Source organism: Polypterus senegalus, chromosome 11, assembly GCF_016835505.1.
Source record: "Polypterus senegalus isolate Bchr_013 chromosome 11, ASM1683550v1, whole genome shotgun sequence".
In the NCBI taxonomy this organism is placed as follows: Eukaryota; Metazoa; Chordata; class Cladistia; order Polypteriformes; family Polypteridae; genus Polypterus; species Polypterus senegalus.
Genome location: NC_053164.1, coordinates 57543031 through 57565536, shown reverse-complemented (window position 1 = coordinate 57565536; position 22506 = coordinate 57543031). Strand labels below are relative to the sequence as shown.

The 22506-nt window shown below is 37.9% G+C and overlaps 1 protein-coding gene across 1 annotated transcript in view; it reads right to left on the bottom strand.

The window, feature by feature from the left end:
- Positions 1–926: 926 nt before the first annotated feature.
- Positions 927–22506, bottom strand: part of ddx39b (DEAD (Asp-Glu-Ala-Asp) box polypeptide 39B) — a 55088-nt gene continuing 33508 nt past the window's right edge. Inside the window, exons 9-11 of the mRNA XM_039768701.1 lie at positions 12097–12241; positions 1743–1890; positions 927–1626 (exon numbers count right to left, since the gene is read on the bottom strand). Coding sequence (XP_039624635.1) covers positions 1610–1626; positions 1743–1890; positions 12097–12241 — 310 coding nt within the window. The 3' untranslated portion in view covers positions 927–1609. The remainder of the gene's footprint in view (positions 1627–1742; positions 1891–12096; positions 12242–22506) is intronic.

Genomic DNA, 22506 nt, shown 5'->3' with positions numbered 1-22506 from the left:
AATCAGAATTGTGAGAAAACTTTAGAACAACTTTTCTACATTATAAAAGCAAAAAATAACACAAAACACATATAAATCAGGTCACTGGTAACAGATAACCAGTGGAATATGCTAAGGCACCTTTCACTAAGCAACCTAAATAAGATTACAATTCAAAGCTTCAAGTGCTATGGCTTATAGAACTCTTCATTTAAAGAACAAAGTGTATATGATAGTAGCCTACTCTGGGAAACGAGAATGTGTTTGAAAAATTACAACAACTTTTGTCAGGCTCAAATCACACTAGAAAAAGGGTGCCTGGAAAGACTTTCCTTTAAAGTACTAATGATTATATAAAAGTAAAACTCTTGGGAGGAGAATTTTTGGTTGAAGACCAGAAGATGACAGAACAAGATTTTCCAGATTGATCATTATATAGTCCCCTCCCTTGTGCCTACTGTAAAGTCCTTTAAATACACAAAATTGTTACCATATTTTGGAAGAGATTAAACAATCACTTATTTTGTAGAAAACTTTATTTTTTCCTTTTGTGAATTTTGCTCTCTATTTTCATCCTTTTCATGCAATGCTCATTGCACTACTTTTGTTCTCTACTTCTCTCAGCCATTTATGACTGAGCTGTTGGGGGAGTGCTGTCAAATGGGGAAGTTTCCATTTTTCCCTTACTGATGTTCATGACTTTTCATTTCTTTGTTTCCTATATACTTTAGAAGTTAAAAGTTACATGTTTACAAACAATATATTACTATGAAAAGTACAAATATAAAACTTGCCCTTAATTTTTGATTCATTGGAAAAATATACATAAAAGCCTATTAGCAAGGCAAACAGACATTTAAAACATGAACATATTCTTAATCTTTAAAGGGTAAAAAGAGACCATAATGTGACATTTTATAAGCAAGTACTACAATAATACCCAATAGTGTTGATATATATTATGTTTAATCACACCCATAATGTGCAAAGATCACTCACTTACTTTCTTATGGGAAAAACAAGGGACTGGGACATCATCTTTTTTTATATAAAGAAACTATTTACAAACATGTCTATCATTGTGTTTCTATTGGTCAATTATCATTGGTGCAAAAAATTATTAACTGTACATTTAAACAAGGTGGAGAAATGTACTTTACAATGACAAACTTACATAGATGGGAAAGTTGCTTTATTGTAGGTGAAAAAAATATCAATTTATATTTAAATGTTTCAACTATAATACTACCTACTGATATATAAAAACAAACAAAAAAAAAACTTTAAACAAAAAGAAAGACAAGTTTCATTTTCAAGTCTAACTGGGTTTATTCAAACAACCACAGAACAAATTAGTAAACACTGGTATATTCTTGATTACTGTAAAAGAGGCTTTCTGCAGCCTGTCATGCACAAACATACATAGACAACTTCAAAAGGGTTTAAAAAAAAAAGAAAGAAAACAAAACAGACATAAAAAAAATGTACTAATGTAAAAAGGTTTGGAATATTTTAACAGCTTTCCACATAAAATAAATGGATTATGTACACAGTCTTGCTCCTTCTGGAGAGACTAGCCCTGGGATGACTGAGAACATCAGTCTTCTTTTCTCCAAAGTGTGTCAGTCATTTATCTTGTTGGTTCAACTGTTAGAGAACAGAGAATAAACAAAAAGTAATGAATGGACACGTACCTACTTTAAATTTACTCTTCATAATTGTATTTCTAGTTTAAGAAATAATGAAAAAAGTAAAATACATACTGTAAGATGCAATATCAATCTCATCAGGAAGTTCACTTATGTTAACTTCAAACCGGTCCTGAACATCATTGAGGATCTTTGCATCATTTTCATCTGACACAAACGTGATAGCTAGGCCCTTAGTGCCAAATCGACCAGCGCGTGCGACCTGTGAACAACACAAAATGTTTAAATACATTCAGGCAAAATTACCCGCTTAATATTAAACAGTCAATCAGTGGCAGGGCATAAAAACAGGAGCCTGATGATTTACAGTATCTTAAGTCATTGCTTTTAGAAAAAAGGAAAAAAGTGTATATAGTAAATGCTTCTATGCAAAGTGAAAAGAAAAATATGCATGCACCTATAGCACAACTACTTTTAAATTACAAAAAAATAGAATTTTAGCAAAACAATGTGTAGACTTAATGAAGATCACACCTAAATTAATTACCATACTATTTATAACAAATGCATGACAGGATTGAAATGTGTAGTATAGTAATACATACATCTCACGCTTGAATGAAAAAAATAACATCACTTGCATCATTTCATAGTTTAAGTGTGAGGAAATGGCTGAAAAGGGCATCTTGACAACGTGCAGTTACTGAACTTCTTGTGATACAGGAGGATACCATGACCTTTCAAAGATTTTCAGTCACAGCTTTTATTTACATAATCTGCTTTATTAAAAAAGTTTTCTATTTGGTCCACAATATTCAGCCTTGACCAATCCCCTCCACACTGCTCGTCCAATCATTATTCCTACTGTGCACATCCTCACTCCGTACCACCCCGCAACACTCTCACTGCTGCTAAATCGCCCTTAAACACAGTTGGATAATGGCAAGGCAGAAAAGCAAATTATCTATTCAAGGATGTTTAGTTTTAGACTGCAATAGAAAAACAGCAGCAACAGCGGATGATGAATGCCTGGGGGGGGCGGGGAGAAAGAAAATGAACAAAAAAAGCCACACAGAAAAATGAAGAACAAATAGAATATCCAAAAAACTAGAAAGAGAAAAATATCCTGAACAATATTTTAACAGAAATGAAAAAATGTTTATATAATGCAAATTACAGGATATAGTAATTCATAATACTGTTTTTGATGAGGCGTTGATGTAATTTAACTTTTTAAATTTACTTTTTATTACTTTTACATCTACTTTATATTATTCATTTGTATTTAAAATAGACAACTGTAGTGAAATAATTAAGTAAATGATTTTCTATCTGTAATAACTAACGACCAAACCGTCTTCCTTCTGTGCCCCGCATACTCTTCTATATACCACCTATTTAAATACAACTGCTTTCTCTAATGGAGGGACATATTGACACCCTTTGAGCGGCTTGGCTGCAGGATAGCAGACGCCCAGTGCCTGCCCCCAGAGGTTGGCAAGTGATGTGAGCAGGAGGCAGGACCCTATATAAATATAACTGTAAGCTGTTTGGATGTCTGCTTATTTGCCAAACACACAAAAACAGTGTAAACCAAATTTTGCATATGTGTTGCTGTTGGTTGAGCTTAAAATATAGGCTATGTTTTCTCAGGAAAAGAAGTTATAATAAGAAGGGGGAAGCCCAAAACTAAAGCAGAAGTGGGACAGGAATTCTTATCAGGCAGCCAGTGTGTTCTGGGGCTGATGGGAGGAAATTATCCGTGCACATAACATTTTCTAGTAGGTAAAAGTGTGATATCAACAAAGACTACAGAGGCATGCACAGTTTTCGATAACAATGTTCTTGTCTCGCTGTATTACACCTTTTGTATAAGTCGTGTAATTTTTTTTTGGTCTCATCATGGGTCAACTTTACCCATGCTGAAATTCCAACCTGGACAAGGCATGTACTTTGGATGTCTTTAAGAAAATAACACTGAGTGCCATGACCATTAATCAAGTAGTGTGATGTCCCTAGCAACTCTGTTATAGTGCTTTGCGATTTGCCATAACAAGCTGTAGGAAGTCACCAGTCTGGGTGGGCTCGTCTTTGTATGTGTGACAGAGAGTTGACATCCAATGAACAATCTACTGGAAATGCAATGCACATAATGTCTACAAGCCTACAGTTGCAAGAAAGGAAGGTCTATTCTAGCATCATCAAAAGTATCAAAATATCAATACGTATCAATTTTAATATTTAAAAAAAATACTTCAATACTCATTTTTTCATGGTATCAATTTTACAGCCTACATCATGAAGGCACTTGAACTTCACAATAGCTGGAGTAGAAGCCCAGTTTCCATCCACTCACAGTAACATGGCAGCTTCAGCAGTATTAGAGCTTTCATCAGCATGGTTAACTGAAAATGACGACAGCCAGAGTGGTGTATGGAAATACTTTGGCTTTGTGGTGAATGGGGACAGAAAACCACAAGACACATACAGTGCATCCGGAAAGTATTCACAGCGCATCACTTTTTCCACATTTTGTTATGTTATAGCCTTATTCCAAAATGGGTTAAATTCTTTTTTTTCCCTCAGAATTCTACACACAACACCCCATAATGACAACGTGAAAAAAGTTTACTTGAGGTTTTTGCAAATTTATTAAAAATAAAAAAACTGAGAAATCACATGTACATAAGTGTTCACAGCCTTTGCTCAATACTTTGTCGATGCACCTTTGGCAGCAATTACAGCCTCAAGTCTTTTTGAATATGATGCCACAAGCTTGGCACACCTATCCTTGGCCAGTTTCGCCCATTCCTCTTTGCAGCACCTCTCAAGCTCTACCAGGTTGGATGGGAAGCATTGTTGCACAGCCATTTTAAGATCTCTTCAGAGATGTTCAATCGGATTCAAGTCTGGGCTCTAGCAGGGCCACTCAAGGACATTCACAGAGTTGTCCTGAACCCACTCCTTTCATATCTTGGCTGTGTGCTTAGGGTCGTTGTACTGCTGAAAGATGAACCGTCGCCCCAGTGTGAGGTCAAGAGCGCTCTGGAACAGATGTCTCTGTACATTGCTGCAGTCATCTTTCCCTTTATCCTGACTAGTCTCCCAGTTCCTGCTGCTGAAAAACATCCCCATAGCATGATGCTGCCACCACCATGCTTCACTGTATGGATGGTATTGGCCTGGTGATGAGCGGTGCCTGGTTTCCTCCAAATATGACACCTGGCATTCAAACCAAAGAGTTCAATCTTTCGTCTCATCAGACTAGAGAATTTTGTTTCTTATGGTCTGAGAGTCCTTCAGGTGCCTTTTGGCAAACTCCAGGCAGGCTGCCATGTGCCTTTTACTAAGGAGTGGCTTCCATCTGTCCACTCTACCATACAGGCCTGATTGGTGGATTGCTGCAGAGATGGTTGTCCTTCTGGAAGGTTCTCCTCTCTCCACAGAGGACCTCTGGAGCTTAGACAGAATGACCGTCGGGTTCTTGGTCACCTCCCTGACTAAGGCCCTCCTCCCCCGATCGCTCAGTTTAGATGGCCGGCCAGCTCTAGGAAGAGTCCTGGTAGTTTCAAACTTCTTCCACTTAAGGATGATGGAGGCCACTGTGCTCATTGGGACCTTCAAAGCAGCATAAATTTTTCTTTAACCTTCCCCAGATTTGTGCCTCGAGACAATCCTGTCTCGGCGGTCTACAGACAATTCCTTTGACTTCATGCTTGGTTAGTGCTCTGACATGAACTGTCAACTGTGGGACCTTATACAGACAGGTGTGTGCCTTTCCAAATCATGTCCAATCAACTAAATTTACCACAGGTGGACTCCATCCTTTAGATGTTTCTGCAGCTTAATTGATCAGGGGAAACAGGATGCACCGGAGCTCAATTTTGAGCTTCATGGCAAAGGCTGTGAATACTTATGTTCATGTGATTTCTCAATTTTTTTATTTTTAATAAATTTTCGAAGATCAAGTAAACGTTTTTCACGTTGTCAATTATGGGGTGTTGTGTGTAGAATTCTGAGGAAAAAAATGAATTTAATCCATTTTGGAATAAGGCTGTAACATAAAATGTGGAAAAAGTGATGCGCTGTGAATACTTTCCGGATGCACTGTACAAGACTGTATACAAGATTCACAAGTCAATACAAAATATTTTGAAAGGAATCATTTCTAAGATGACAGAAACATTAATAAGTATAAATCTGTAAAATGTTGCATTGGAAGTAAAGATATGACAACTATTTTTTTTTCTACAAGTTAAAACATTTTTTTCTAGGAAGTTAAAGGGTTAACACATCCAGACAGGGGTCTGCAATCATTTTTACCTGCGGGTCAGTTTTATTCCGTGCTGTTCATTCAGGGGTAAGGTGGGCAACATGGGGTCCATCACTTCCTAGATTTTTAAACTCTTGAGCAAAAAAATATTTCCTCACATTTAATGTATAATGGTATGGTGTTAAAACTTTTCAGTACTCATTTGCATTAACAGTGGCACTACTACCCCCTGTGCTCGTATACGTTAAGCTATAGTTTAGAGCATATATTTAGTACAGCAGCAGCAAAACAAAAGTAGGCAGTAGTCTCACAAAAAGACATGCTAGTCTTTTTGATAAAAAATTTGGAAGTTGTAAAGACATCATAGTTTTTTCACACCAATATGCAATGTACACTGTTTGCATTTATACAAAATCTTTAAGTATGTTATTGGTTTGATTGTATGACTTTTCTGAGCAATTGTTTACAAAAGATCACTTTAATGTTCTTTTTACTAAATGTTTAACATTTTTAAAAAATATTTTTACTGAGATTAATGGGAATAAAATCTAACTGAAATATCCATTCTTGTTTTAAGTTAAAAGATTTAAGTGGTCAGACATGACTTCACAATGAGAAAGACCTATGAATTTATTAATGATATTTGACAAAATTTTGCTGAAATGTACAAATTAGGAAATAGCTATGGTAAAATAGCTGAACAGGTGACCAAGGATCATTGCTGGAGAACTGCAGAGTCAGAAAGTCTTCAAAACTATGATCAGATGCCACCTATATAAACACAAGTTGTTTGAGAAGGTTGCATGAAAAAGGCCATAGCTGTCAAACCACAAACTCAGTCTGCTAAATGTTACAGAAACATCCAAAACGGCACAGATCTATGGTTAGATGAGACAAAAAAATTAAGTTTTTTAGCAACATACACCAGAGATTGGTTTGACATAGAGGGAATAATAGACATGCAAAAAAGTACTTAATCCCCTTTGTGATGTATGGTGGTGTATCTTTAATGCTGTGGCCCTGTTCTTCTGCCAAAAGCCCTGGATAACTTGCTAGAGTACACGGTATCTTGGACTCCATCAGGTATTGGCAAATATTAAGTGAAACCTTACTACCTCGGCCAGGTTGCTTGAACTGGGCTGTGGCCGAGTACTTCCAGGAGGGCAATGATCCAAAGTCCTTTGACCTAAACCTAGGATCACCTCAGATCCCGTACTGTGTGTTGTTCAACCTTGAAGACGACTCAGAACTGTTATCTTGGCAAAGGGGGCTGCACAGTTACTAAAGGAAGAACTGTCAATAATTGTGGCCCACATACAATGAAAGAAATATTTTTCTCAAATAAAATTATCTTCCCTTTAATTATTTTACTTCAACTAATGGTTAAATTATTGCTAATATTTTGAATTACATTTCAAGAGGATAACCAGTAAGGACATTTTTTCACAGCTCACTTTTACATGTTTTTATACCAAGGGTGACGGTGCAGGGCATTGTATATCTACCAAGAGCAACACATTTGATCAATGTGTTAATTTCCTCTTCATAATTTTTTTAATCACAAAAGTAGGTAACAATTTAGTTGAAGTCTTGCAAAAATGCATTTATTACTATTTTATAAGACGACTTTAACAGGCACTTGTTTGGACCTTCATAACACTTACAAAACATCCATAAAGTGTTCATGGATGTTGCAAAGCTCTGCAATGTGAGGATGCTTTACTAAGACACATTTCTCTTGATATTACACATTTAGTATACAACCTGTGAATCCTTCATATTAACAAGTCATTTTACCATCATGTTAATATATGCCACAGTGCACAAAGATGAATAACTGATCTACTGATGTTTTATAAGTGTTATGAAGACTAAAAGAAGCCTTTGTTAAAGTCTTGTTACATTAAGATATTGCAAAGAAGTAACTATTACTAATTTACTCTAAAGTGTTACCCAAAATTATTTTTTTCATTATGTTTGTTACATTAGCTGCCTTGTACTTATTATGACAGGAGATAATTCTGGTTAACGCATCTTTCCCAAAGGGACACAATACAAAAAAAAGAAGAACTTAAATCAAAAATGTGATTTATTAACACAAGATAATGATAGGTATATATGGGAGAACGTGAATCTAAAACAACAAAACAAGGACAACAATTCACAAGCACCCAATATACTCTACCCACTCACTTCCAAACATACTTTCCTATACAATCTCTTTATACCAGTGGCCACAAGTATTTCCCTTTCAGGCTGAGGTCTTGACAATAAGCAGATTCCTGATTCAAAGCACACAGGTTTCCTAGTCTCCCAGAGACAACATAAAATTAGTCCTGACATTTCTAAAAACACTTTCTTGGGTTAGTGTGCAACCCAAAATGTCCTACAACTCTCCCTCTGGTGAGTCCAGGATTCCTTGCATGCCTAATGTCCTCATATATGATGAGCTTCAAATCACTATTTATTTCTATGCCCTATTGCCCTTTAATGGAAAACATAGGAGTACTCCAGTGATGCCTCCCTCGGACACTCTCAGCTATTTGCCGGTTTCCATGAGCCTTTTAACAATTTGGTATCCTCACAGTAACTACTTCTGGGGCACTTACAAAACTTAAAATGTGTGGCTCACTCCAGCAGATGCCATCCTATAATAAAAGCCTCATGGCATCCTTTAAGTGCCAATCCACTATGTGTGCAATAGAGCTGCCCAACCAACTGAGGTAAGCAGTTCCAGTCACTAACAAGAGGGGGTACTGTCACTAACAGTCTCTTCTCCTTTTACCACAGCCCAGACTGAAAGCTGACGAAATTAAATCTTCCTCAAGCAATATAGGTCCAAATCTACACAGCCATCATCAAGTCCATTCTGATTTCATCTATAACTACGTGGCTTGTCGCAGCCTTACTGAACATTAAAGTCCTATACAAGTACAGGGTAAGGGCCGCAAAAGATAATTGCTAATCCGAATCACCCAGGGCATACCTGGTCAAAAGATTTCGCCCTGGCAAACATCTTCATGCAGTGACAGCTAAAACAACATGTCTTCTAAACAGCCCAACTAGAAAATGTGTAGTTATTCTTACTAATTAGGTCTGAGCCATTACTTAGTATCTATGTACTGCATACCTGCACACTAAACTGCCTGGACATTAGACTCCCACGAACTCTATTTTTTTTTGTATTGCCCTTGCATGATACATCATATTTTATATTTATCTTCTTATATTTATCTTTTGTATTCTGTGTTGTTCTTGTATGTTGCACCAATGCTATCAAGAGAAATTCCTAGTACACATTAGTGTACGTGGCTAATAAAGTGAATTCTGATTCTGTAAACATGCCCAGTGAGGGCAACCAAGCCCACAGTAACGTCAGAAGATAGTCCCACCCCTTGCAGTCCCATGAACATAAAAAGTGGAACCTCAGGAAATTGGCGTTGTCTTGAGAGGACCACAAAGGAGAGAGGAACTCAGATGAGCGAATACGTATTTACAAGCAGGTATACGTTGCTACCATTCAATTATTTTGAAGCTTGCGTTATTTTATTGTAGGGACATTTTTTTTGTTGTTGTTTTTACCTTTTTTCTGAGTTAAGTAGTAAAAGGGTTTACCAGGTACTCCAGATTTTTTTGTGTTCTCTCTCCTGCTTCCTGACCACCAGTCAAAACACACAGCTGTCATCGTTGATCCTGCTATGACTGATTTTGCCACCTTTATCGAAATGAAATATATAATATACCCTAGGTTCTTGTCTATAAGCCGGACTCGTGTATAAGCCGGAGACCAAAAATAATACGAATTCCAAAAATAATACGAATTTTTAAAATAAAATCTTATCATAGATAAGCCGGACTCAGGGAAAAGCCGAACGTACTATAAACTATAACTAATAGAAGGGAGGGAGGTCAGTGGTCTCACTCGCACCCATTTAATTTCTTTAAGGGGGGAGAGAGTGTGAGATATTGGTGTCTCTCTCACTCCCCGCATGGCGCCGTTGGAGCGGCCGGAGCGCGTTCTTTCTACTCTGGGCGTCGCCGAGTCAACACGGCGAGTAGCGGTCAATCACATTTAAATTGTGATTTTGTTAAATTTTTGTTTTGTGAAATTTGTTAAAATGGATAATGTAAAGAAGACTCGAAAATCTTATCCCAATCATCGAAAACTTGAAGCGGTGAGCTATGCCCAAAAATATGGCAATGCGGCGGCGGCTAAAGAGTTCGGAACAGACAAGTCAAACATCCGGCGATGGAAAAAACAAAAGCCTGTTATAAAAGCAATGCATCCGAAGAAGCTGCCGTCGGTCCCGAAAAGAGTTTTGGCTGGAATTGGAGTCACAACTGAAGACATGGATTATCTCCAGACGGAATGAAAATAGAAGAGTGTCGACCACTGGAATTCGTTTGAAAGCGAAAGAATTGGCAAAACATTAAAAAATCAATGACATCAAAGGCAGCAAATGTTGGTGTTTTCTGTTTATGAAAAGACACAACTTATCTGTAAGAGCCATTACATCTATTGGACAGAAATTACCACAGGATTGGGAAGAGAAAATGGCTGTCTTTGGGGTTTTTGTCAAAAATGCGATCAATGGAGTCAATTTCGAACACATCAGGAATATGGATGAGGTCTCCATCAGTTTCGATATGCCCAGTGGTTTCACAGTTGAGACAAAGGGATCAACTGATGTCAGAATCACCACCACTGGCAATGAAAAGTGCAATTTTACTGTTGTCTTGTGTGCTACAGCCGACGGTGGAAAATGCAAACCTTTAGTGATTTTCAAACGAGAAACTATTCCTAAAGATGTCTTCCCTAAAGGAGTTATTGTCACAGCAAACGAAAAGGGATGGGTTGACGCGGATATGGTCAGCTATTGGTTAGAAAACATTTGGCGTAAACGCAAGAATTAATTTTTTTGCCAGAAATCAGTTTTAATATACAATTCAGCTCGACCTCGCATCACAGAAGTCAAAGAAAAGGTGAAAAAGTATTCACAATTGGCTGTTTATTCCTGGAGGACTGACATCTAAATTACAGCCACTGGATCTAAGCGTTAATAAATCTTTTAAAATCAAAATGTGTGAGAAATGGGATGAATGGATGGTCAATGGTTACGATTTATTCACTAAGTCTGGATCAATCAAAAGGGCCTCTTATGCTGAAGTATGTCAATGGATCGACGAATGTTGTAACCGCGGATTGCATTAAAAATGGAGTTAAAGCCGCGAATATCCAACCGAAGTGCTAACAACTGTGATATCTCGTGCCACTGATAGTGAAGAAGAATCTGAAGAAGAATCCGAAGATCAAATTGAATCGGATATTCCAGAATCTTTTAACGAGATGTTTGATCTCTTTAATACTGAATCTGATGAAGAATTTGATGGCTTTGATTAATAAAAATAAATTTTTAAAAATGTATAACTTTTTTTAATAAATTGATTTTGTGTATAAGCCGGACTTATGTATAAGCCGATATTCTATTTTTTCATTTTCACAACTTTTTTCCTTAGAAAAGCCACGGTTTATAGACAAGAACTTAGGGTAGTATAGCTGCCTCAAGGAAAAGTGCAGCACAGCTTTTTACTTTGTGTATTTGATAAAAACGATTTTATAATGTGACTATGACAGCAGTTTTAAAGTAAGAAGGTCGTTTCAGTTAATTTATGGTGTAAGATGTTACAGTTAGCTATTCAACTCCCTTTTTTTTTTTTTTTTTTACAAAGCACCAAGAAGGGGAAAAAACCACCACCAGACAAGACTTATGGTTACGTACCTAAAATTCAGCCATACTAATCCTCTCAACATCAAAATCATTGTCTACTCATACCTGTTCTGTGAGGAAAAATGCTACCATTTCAAAAATACACAAATGCAGTTGAATTAGCTTCCTTCAACAGAACATGTTGTAAAACAAATCAATGAATAACCTTAGTAATTATAATTTCTGTATCACATCCCACATGTGTTTTTTGTCAAATATTTCTTACCTGTGGCAAAACCATGGTTGACATTAACATCATGGCTTTCTCTTTCCTTGATAACAAAAATTTAGCTAAACATAAATTTGAAAATCACACACGAAATGACATTTTTCCTCAGAAAGTTCAGAAAATCAAAGGCAGTTAGAATTTATAAAAGTTCAGATATAAATATATAATAACTGTCAAGATGAACATTATTATTCTCACCCTATGAAGATAAGTATCAGAGTCTTCAGGCATGTCATAATTAAAGGCAATATTAACTCTCTCGATATCCATCCCTCTACCAAAAAGGTTAGTGGCCACCAAGATACGACGCTGAAAATCCTTGAACTGCTGGTAGCGAGCCAGCCTAGAAAGAAACAAACAACCTTGTCGGTCATTTACTTTCATTGATTTTAAATACATCAACACATTAACTATTACAAAAAATAGTAAAAGGAGAAATATGTTTTATCTGGTCAATGGCAATGCAGAGAAAATGAAAATGGAAACAAAAGCCAAAACAGAAATGACACCACTAGAAAAAAAAAGTAAAGATGTTTGATTAGTAATAACAAACAGGAAAAGCTCAGGAATGTGTTTCATTGAACTTGAGCAGTAGATCAAGCTGTTATCTGTATGTGTCCTTTTTACTTGTATGCAGCCTTTTTTATAGCAAAGTAAACATTGTTCAGGAATTGACAGGGCAAATTCAGTGCATAGTTTTTTTTATTTTTCTTTATAAAGTGCCTTTTGCAGACAGTGTCACAAAGCAGTGTAACACCATAGAAAACAAAACACACAGCTACAAACAAAAAATAAAACTTAACATTTCAACAAATGACCCATAAATCAGAAAAGCCAAAAATGGCTACCCACATGCTAACCTAAAAATGTGCTTCTTCAAACTGTTTTTAAATATATCAAGTGTATCAGCACCCCAAAAAGCACAAGAAAGCATATTCCACCATTTCAGCGCAGCAGACAGAAAAGCCAGATCCCCACAAGTCTTTAGCGGAGTACGTGGAATAATAAGAAGACACTGGTTAGATGACCTAAGTGAGCAACTGATAGTACAAGGTTGCAAAAAATCTTAAATATATTGTAGTGTTTGACCATGCAGAACTCTATAGGTGGTTACAAAAATTTTAAAATGCATTCTGAATTCCAGTGGTAGCCAATAAAAAGAAGATAAAATTGAAATAATATGAGACCACGTACTGGAGCAGATTAACAATCTAGCAGCAGAACATTGAATAGGATGAAGACAAAGATTTTGATCTACGTCTTTTGATTTGAGACAGCTCGTTAATCAGCCTACACATAAAGCAGGTCATACGTGAGACTTAGTAATTACTAAAGGACTTAAAGTTGATATAAAGCAGATCATTGATACGGGTCTATCAGACCATTTTCTTCTACTTTTTAATATAGAAATAATGATAAAAAAACACCCATGAGAAGCAGATTATTAAAAAACCCTTCTTTGACTCAGCAACAGCTTTAAAACTTACAAACATTCCAAGCAATCAGTCCGCTTATAGTGCCAACTATAATAGCGAGGATAATGTAAATAGTAAGGTGGAAAGATTTAATACTAAAGTGAAAGCTGCTGTTGACATAGTTGCACCTGAAAAGACAGTTAAAAAATCTTCTAGTGTTACTATACCATGGAAGACCCAAAGAGTGTTGGATTTAAAGAGAACATGCCGTAGAGCTGAGGGTAAATAGAGGAAGACTAAACTAACTATCCACTATGAAATATTAAAAAGTTAAAATAACAGAATACAATAACACTTTCCATCTTGAGAGGCGCTGCTATTTCTCTAAGATTATAAATAACAATGTTAGTAATACCAGAGTCTTATTCTCTACGATAGATCGTCTGATAAACCCAGGTAACTCAAAGGAATGCCTCCTAAGTACTGCCAGTAAAACCTGTAAGGCTACTGCTGCATTTTTCAATCAAAAAATTAATGATATTAGAAATAACACAGTACATCTCCCCAACACTAAGGATCCTCCTAAACCCCAGCATTCTGTTATAAACAAATTAATCTCTTTCACTAGGATAGATTTACCTGATTTACAAAAAATAACATCTCAATTAAAACCGTCCACCTGCGTCCTTGACACAATACCAACAAATTACTTCAAAGAAGTATCGGGCGTGCTAATTGATAATGTTCTTGACATAGTAAATACGTCATTAGATACGGGGGTCTTCCCAGACTGTCTTAAGACTACTGTAGTTAAACCCCTACTTAAGAAACATAATCTCGACCCCTCGGCTCTTGAAAATTTTAAACCCATCTCTAACCTGCCTTTCTTAAGTAAAATTCTGGAGAAGGCAGTCATTATGCAGTTAAATGACCACCTAAATAAACATGCTATTCTTGATAAATTTCAGTCGGGTTTTAGAACAAATCACAGCACAGAAACTGCACTCGTTAAAGTAGTAAATGATTTGCGGGTGAATGCAAACAGAGGCCATCATCTGTTCTCATCCTCTTAGATCTGAGTGCTGCATTTGACACCATTGATCATTATATTCTTAGAAATCGCCTTAGTCAATGGGTGGGCCTCTCTGGCAGTGTCTTAAATTAGTTTGAATCCTACCCGACAGGGAGAAAATTCTTTGTTAGTTGTGGTAATTACAACTCAAAGACACACGATATCCTATATGGTGTTCCACAAAGCTCTATCCTGGGTCCGCTGTTATTCTCAATCTATATGCTTCCATTAGGTCAGATTATCTCAGGGCACAATGTGAGCTACCACAGCTATGCTGATGACACACAGCTGTACTTATCAATAGCACCTGATGACCCAGATTCTCTTGATTCACTAGCACAATGTCTGACTTGTATCTCAGAATGGATGAATAGTAACTTTCTCAAGTTAAATAAAGAGAAAACTAAAGTGATTGGCAATAATGGATACAATGAGGCTACAATGAGGCTATTAGAAATAAACTGGATACAGTTTATTACCTGGTAATCTGAATTTTAAATCGCATATTAATCAGATCACTAGGACAGCATTTTTTCCACTTAAGAAACATAGCTAAAGTTAGACCTCTTATATCACTGAAAGATGCTGAAGAAATTAGTTCACGCGTTTGTTTTTAGTCGACTAGATTACTGTAACGCACTCCCTCTCATGACTACCCAAAAAAGATATAAATCGTTTGCAACTAGTGCAGAATGCAGCTGCTGGAATCCTAACTAGGAAAAGAAAATCCGAGCACATTTCTTCAGTTTTGATGTCACAACACTGGTTACCTGTGTCATTCACGATTGACTTTAAAATTCTGCTTATGGTTTATAAAGCCTTAAATAATCTCACCCCATCTTATATATCGGAATGTCTGACACCTTATATTCCAAATAGTAACCTTAGATCCTCAAATGAATGTCTCCTTAGAATTCCAAAAACATAACTTAAAAGAAGTGGTGAGGCTGCCTTCTGCTGCTATGCACCTAAAATCTGGAATAGCCTGCCAATAGGAATTCGCCAGGCTGATACAGTGGAGCACTTTAAAACACTGCTGAAAACATATTACTTTAACATGGCCTTTTCATAACTTCACTTTAACTTAATCCTGATACTCTGTATGTTCAATTCATCATAATAACTATTCATGGTGGCTCTAAAATCCGTACTGACCCCTACTCTCTCTTCTGTTTCTTTTTCCGGCCTGCACCACCACCACCTACTCAAAGCATCATGATGCTCCAACAATGATGGATGGATTAAAAGCTTTTTTTTATTTTTTCTGTCCACCCTGGCCATTGGACCTTACACTTATTCTATTTTAATTAATGTTGTCTTATTTAAATTTCTTATTTTGTCTTTTCTTCATTATGTAAAGCACTTTGAGCTACTTTTTGTATGAAAATGTGCTATATAAATAAATGTTGTTGTTGTTGTAGAAGCAACGTAGGGCTGGGCGATATATCAAAAATTTATCGTTACCGAAATTTATGACTCTTATCGACGTCATTTTGCCCATGTCGGTAAATTCGGTATTTTAAAAAAAAAGAAAAGGCATGTGCAGGTTGGTGATGTTCATGTCCCTTTAAGACGCTGTGCTACGTTACAGACTTGACGGGGTGGAGTCACATGACTCTACTACCTGTAACAAGACGAGACACGGGTGAACAAATGGAGGACAATTTAAATGTTGAAGCAGCAGCGACGAAGGTAGAGCTGGTGGAGGAGGAAGAGGAGACGCTCCACCAGGCAGCGGTCAATAACCGAAGCATTTGCTAGTACTCAACTATATGAGCGAACTTCAAAAAGATGGCAAGAAATCACAAATGCTATAGGCTACCACATAACAAAAGACATGGCTCCTATTGCTACAGTGGAACGCAACGGGTTCAGACACTTCATGAAAATAATTGACAAGAGATACGAACTCCCATCACGAAAATATTTTTCAAAAACTATCATTCCCAGCATGTACAGCACAGAGAGGAAAAAGGTTGCTGTTGAATTGAGATACGTTAAGCACGTTGCAGCCACATCCGATCTCTGGTCCAGTCGCACAATGCTAGCCGTATATTAGTCTCACAGTTCATTACATCGACATCTGCGTACCAGAGTGCTCGAGACGGCCTATTTTCCATCTGATCACACGGGGGAGATGGTTGGACAGGGGTTGAGAGCGATGCTGTCTGCATGGGACATCAGTGAAGAGGACCTTGTTGCTATAACAACTGACAACGGCCCAAATATTGTGAAAGCTGTCAAGCTCAATAAATGGACACGGGTGCAATGTTTAGGGCACAGGCTGCACCTGGCAGTCGGTAAGTGTGTACATCTTAATATATTTGGGTGGTGACATCTGGTGGGTTTTAAAGTGACTTTAATTCTGTGTGTCATATTCAAAATTGAAAGTATTAATGTTTGAATAATGTTTATATAGGCATAAAAATACTTAAGACTGCTGAGCAGCAGTGTATCCAGAAAGTTTTTACAGAAGACTTATTGTGAGCCAGTGTTGATCATGTTGTGCTGTGAAATGTAGCAAAATACATGATTTTTAAAATGTTTTATTACTGTGCCAACCCTTTTTAATTTTGTAAATATGGTCTGAGAGGTCTTATTTAATTCTTACTTTATTTTGCTTGCTTTATTTGAGAATTAGACCATGAATTGGGGTGATGTTGGGTGTGAAGATTTGGATAGATATGCTACCTCAAGGCCTTAGCAGAGATAGGCCTTTGTCCATGATGGCATTACATTTGCACAATCATTGTTTACTTTGTGAATAGCCAATGTGAAACATATTTATTATTAAACTATTTTGTTTACAAGGGATACACATTTTTTAGAGAGCATGGTTACATATTGTATCCTACACTTTTTATTTTGTTCAGTTAATAAATCTTAACCACTAAAAGTACTTACTACTATTGTCTTCATTTATTTTCGGTGACATTTTACAGTCCTTTAAAGTGGTAATAATATAATTGCAATGAATAGGTCTAGGGGGAATAATATTATCAAAATAACTGGAGGAACTATGCTGCCTGCCACAGCCCCATCAAATGAAAAAAAAAAAAGTTTGTTTTTTTGGCACTTGGGGTGGTTATCGTCCATTTATTGTTATCGAGGTTAACTGCTCAATTTATCGTGATATTGATTTTAGGCCATATCGCCCATGTTTAAAACAACGTCTTTTAAACATATAAAGAATTGCAATAATCAAGATGTGACAAAATAAAAGCATTCACTAACGTCACCATTTGAGCCTTCAATACTATTGTTCTTAGCTTTAATATAATCCTCAGATGATAAAAACAAGATAACATGAGATCAAGATCGGTCAGACAGAACACCCAGGTTCCAGATGCAAGATTTAAAGTTGACTGAAACAGCCAATATCCTGAGACTGATCACTGCATGCAAATTTAAGGGGGGAATAATTAGAACTTCATTTTTTTTTTAATTGGGCTGTAAAAAAATTTAGAAGCTAGCCATTTATTAATTTCATTCAGGCATTCAACTAGAGCATATTACTTATGGAGGTGGTGTTGCTTGAAAGAGCATGAAAGCTGAATATCATCAGCATAAATGTGACACAAAATATATTTAAATGGAAGAATGTATAAGGAAAGTAACACTGGCCCAATAACAGATCCTTGTGGTAGTCCACATGATAAGGATGCTGGGGCTGACATGTACGGAGTAGCTCCTTTCTGCCAAATAAAACGTAAACTAGTCTAAGGCAGTCCCTGAGATACCCACACAATGATTTAACCTATTAATTAGAAGCATATGGTCTACAGCATCAAATGCTGCACTAAGATCCAAAAGAACAAAGACTGAACACTGCCCAACATCAGCAGCTATCAGAAGGTCAATAGCCACCCTAGGCAGTGCTGTTTCAGTGGAATGTTGTTTCCTAATGCCAGACTGAAATGGATCTAAACTTTAATATTTATTAAGAAAAGCAGTCAGCTGTGATTCAACTACCTTTTCTAAAACTTCAGCCAGGAATGGGAGTTTAGAGAAGGCCTCAGATTATTAAAATCGGCAGGAAATTAAGATTAGATTTTTTTCAGCAAAGGCTGCACAACAGCATACATGCAGTAAGTTGGAACAAACCCAGTGAGGAGAAAATTTATCATGGATGCCAAATTTGGTCCAATCAAGCAAAAAGAACCCCTAAAACTACAGAAGCTGGAAGAATATCCAACACACAAGATGAAGGATTTAAATTCTTGATTTAAAGTGTGAAGACTGTAGAGAGATACTGGGGAAGATGAATTCAGAATGAAAAAGCAAGGGGGATTAGCTCGCACTAAGTTTGGAAAAGCAGAGATATTTAATCAAATGGAAGAAACTTTCTCAAAAAAGTTAAGAATATTATCACAATCCATATCTGAAAAAACAGGAACACTAACAGACAGGAGAAACAAAGTTAGAAATATTGTCAAACAAAACTTTGTAATTAAGTGTCCTATATGATATTAATTGCTTAAAATACAAAGCCCTAGCATTCCTCACTGTGTTATATGGGCAAAGCAAATCTTTTAAATAAACGTGGCAAACTTCCAATTTAGAGGCCTTGCAGTTCAGTTCAGTCTTCCAACAGTGGCACCAAGCTCTTTGAAAAGATTGATTTAGCTAAGGCAAAGATTTACTGACCCGGCTGTGATCGGAGTTAAAAGGTGCAATAGAGTTCAATATATTAGAACATTACTGATTAAAAAAGTAAACCAATGCCTCGGTATCATCCCATCAAAGTCTTTTGAGCTATTACAGTATAAAACTGAGCTACCACAGCACCATCGATAACTTATGTACAATTAGGTTGTCTAACAGGTACAAGATCAAGAGATTATGGCACAAGATTCATTTATGGTCACTAAAAATAAGATCACGAAGATAAATACGATCAATAGTAACACCATAAGTAAAAAGAAGTTCAAGCGTATTCCCGCCAATATGTGCAGGCCCAGAAACATGCTGAGTAAAATTAAAATTTTCAGCACTCTCTCTCTCTCTAGAGAGAGTGAGCCGGAGGGCTGATCGCACCCCAAAATAGAGACAAACGCCCCTGTGAAAACCACAAACCCTGAAACACTGACTACCCTCTCATTGCTCCTTATCCTGGCACTATAACGCATAATACAAGCCTCGCGTGGTACTCCGCCGACTTATAAGCCTTGCGCGCCTGTCAGTTTTGGAATTGATTGTCTGCTTTTATCTCTCTCTGCTCCTAGCAGAACTGTCATCTCTGACTTGTCATGGAGCACGTTTAAGCTCATGTGTTTGAATAAAAATCCTTCTTGTTTCTACGACCTCCTGTGTCTCTGTGCAAATATGTGACCCAAGCGGGACAAGTGGTACCAAGAGTGGTTGCACAGATGGATGCTGCCGAAGACTTATTTCAGAGGTCTAAAACTTATGCACTTAAAGACTGGAAACTAAACATGGATGACCCAATCCGTGCGCAAATTCAAGATTTGATACATAAAGTGCACTGTTGGTTTGAAGGAGACGTGATGGAAACAGTTGTCGTGAATATATTACTGGCCGGCATACCTGAACTTCTTAGAGATTAATTTCTACATCATGATATTAAATCATTAACGATTATGTCCAGACGATTAGAGGGTTCACAGTCCGCTTGGAGAAAGAGCGGTGGATTTCATGCTGCTTCGCAACCTGTGAACGAACGTCCAGGACATTCTCGTCGCTTCGATCAACAAGCTGCAGGACCTGAAAATCGAATGGGGTCAGGTAGGACCCCGGGAAATCCAGTCGTAGATGAGACGTCCGTTTCTGGGGAGACAGCGACAACAGCGGCCCGAGGAAACCGTGGACACTACAGAGCATATTTCGGAAACGGAGCCGACCGTAGATGTTTCCGGTGTGATCAGCTCGGCCATCTGGCAAGAGAATGTCGCTTGTCTCCAGCTCATTCAATGGAGATTGGACTGGCCGAGGTTTGTTGCTCAACTATTACATATCCGGATGGAAAAGATGGCTTGTTGATCCCGGTGAAATTGGGGGCAGAGAAATCTCAGCATTGTTAGACTCGGGAAGTGACCTTTGTATTGTGAGACGAGACTGTCTTAATGAACAATGCCTTAGAGACTGTGAGACTGTAAAAATACGCTGTGTACATGGTGATGTTAAAGATTATCAGACTTTACTTCTTCCTTTAACTTATAGGGGTCGCCACTTTAAGGTTTGGTCTGCCGTTTCAGACTCGTGCCTTGGCCATTACTCATAGGACGGAGAAATGCCCTTTTTCCAAAACTGATTAATAAATGTAAGGGACCAGTAGTCCAGTCCACTAATGAACTTAGTGGGGGGAGAAGAAGAAAACCAAGACGAAGAACTGGTAGCGGCCGGGGAAAATCTAGAGCCCAACTTAGATATTGAACCCGATCTCTCCAGCGAGACGGAGGAGGTCACCCCCGACAATCTTCCAGAATGGGCTGGTCCTTCTACATCTTCCCAGATTGAAAAAGCCCAACACAAACCGGCGTTAACGAACAATCAGATTTTGTGCGTTTGCAGCATACTGATAGCTCATTAGAATATGCATTTAAACAGGCTCACCCTGCTAATGACTCTTATTACCAAGAGCGTAATTCCGGGGGTGTGAAAACCCACACTTTATAGAAAAGGACGGTTGCCTTTTTCAGAGTGATCTCAGATCATTTAAAGGGGGAATTTATTGAACAACTGGTGGTACCTGAAGCACATAGGGAAACTGTTTTGCATCTGGCACATTCACACATCTTGGGGGGGCACCTCGGTGCCGACAAAACTAGAGACCGGTTATCAAAACGATTTTATTGGCTTAATATGGGAAAAGATGTTGAACGATTTTGTACTTCATGTCCAGACTGCCAGATCGTCTCTGCTTATAAGCCTCCTCGGCTCCCCTTTGTCCTATGCCCATATTGGAAGTTCCCTTTCAGCGTGTGGGATTAGATATTGTGGGACCATTACCTAAGACTAAGGATGGGTACCAATATTTGCTGGTGTTGGTTGATTATGCGACACGATATCCAGAAATGATTGTGCTGAAAAGGCCAACTCTTCGCTGTAGCCAAAGCACTATGTGAAACTTTTACTCGTATTGGTATCCCTAGAGAAATCTTAACTGATCAAGGCACACCTTTCACTTCTCGTGATGAAACAATTGTGTGACAGCTTTGCTATTAAGAAATTGAGTACTACTGTTTACCATCCTCAAACGAATGGTTTAACCGGCGATTTAACAAAACATTGAAACAGATGATCAGGCGAGTTGCTCATAATGATCCCACAACATGGAACACTGTCCTACCTTTGTTTTGTACGGTGCGAGAATCACCACAGGCGTCCACTGGCTTGAGTCCCTTCGAGTTGTTATTCGGCAGGCGGCCGCGAGGCATCCTGGATGTGGTGCGTGAGGAATGGATAGGAAACGAGAGAGCAGCTAAGGTCCAAGCTTTGCAGATCGACTAATTTCGTTGCAAGACAGAATTTCTATGCTTTCCTCTATTGCTGTGGAACACCAACAACGAGAACAGGAAACTCAGAAGCGTCTTTACGATAGGCAGCAAGCTCCGTGAGTTCAAACCTGGCGATCGTGTTTTGGTACTGGTTCCCTCGGATCCACACAAATTCTTAGCTAAATGGCAGGGCCCCGCCATTATTGAGGAGCGTATGAGTCCGTAAATTACAAGGTTAGAATACCAGGCCGCGCAAACCATTCCAGATTTTACACATTAACCTCTTGAAGGAATGGCACGACCGACAAGAGGTTAACACTTCCTTGGCTGCTGTTTCTCAGACCGATGTTACCATTGGTAACGATCTTACTGACACGCAAAAGACAGAACTGTTATCTTTGATAGAACGGAACACTGATGTCTTTTCAGATTTACCAGGCAAGACTAACATTACAAAACATAAAATTACCACTGAACCTGATGTTCAGACAGATGCGCCGTTCCGATACCGAAGCGCGAAATATTGTGCTGAAGAGGTAAAAAGATGCTGACACTAGGTGTAATTCGTGAAAGTAGAAGTGACTGGTGCAGCCCAGTCGTATTAGTCCCAAAGCAAGACGGTTCGGTTCTGTATTGATTTCAGACGCTTGAATAAAGTCTCAAA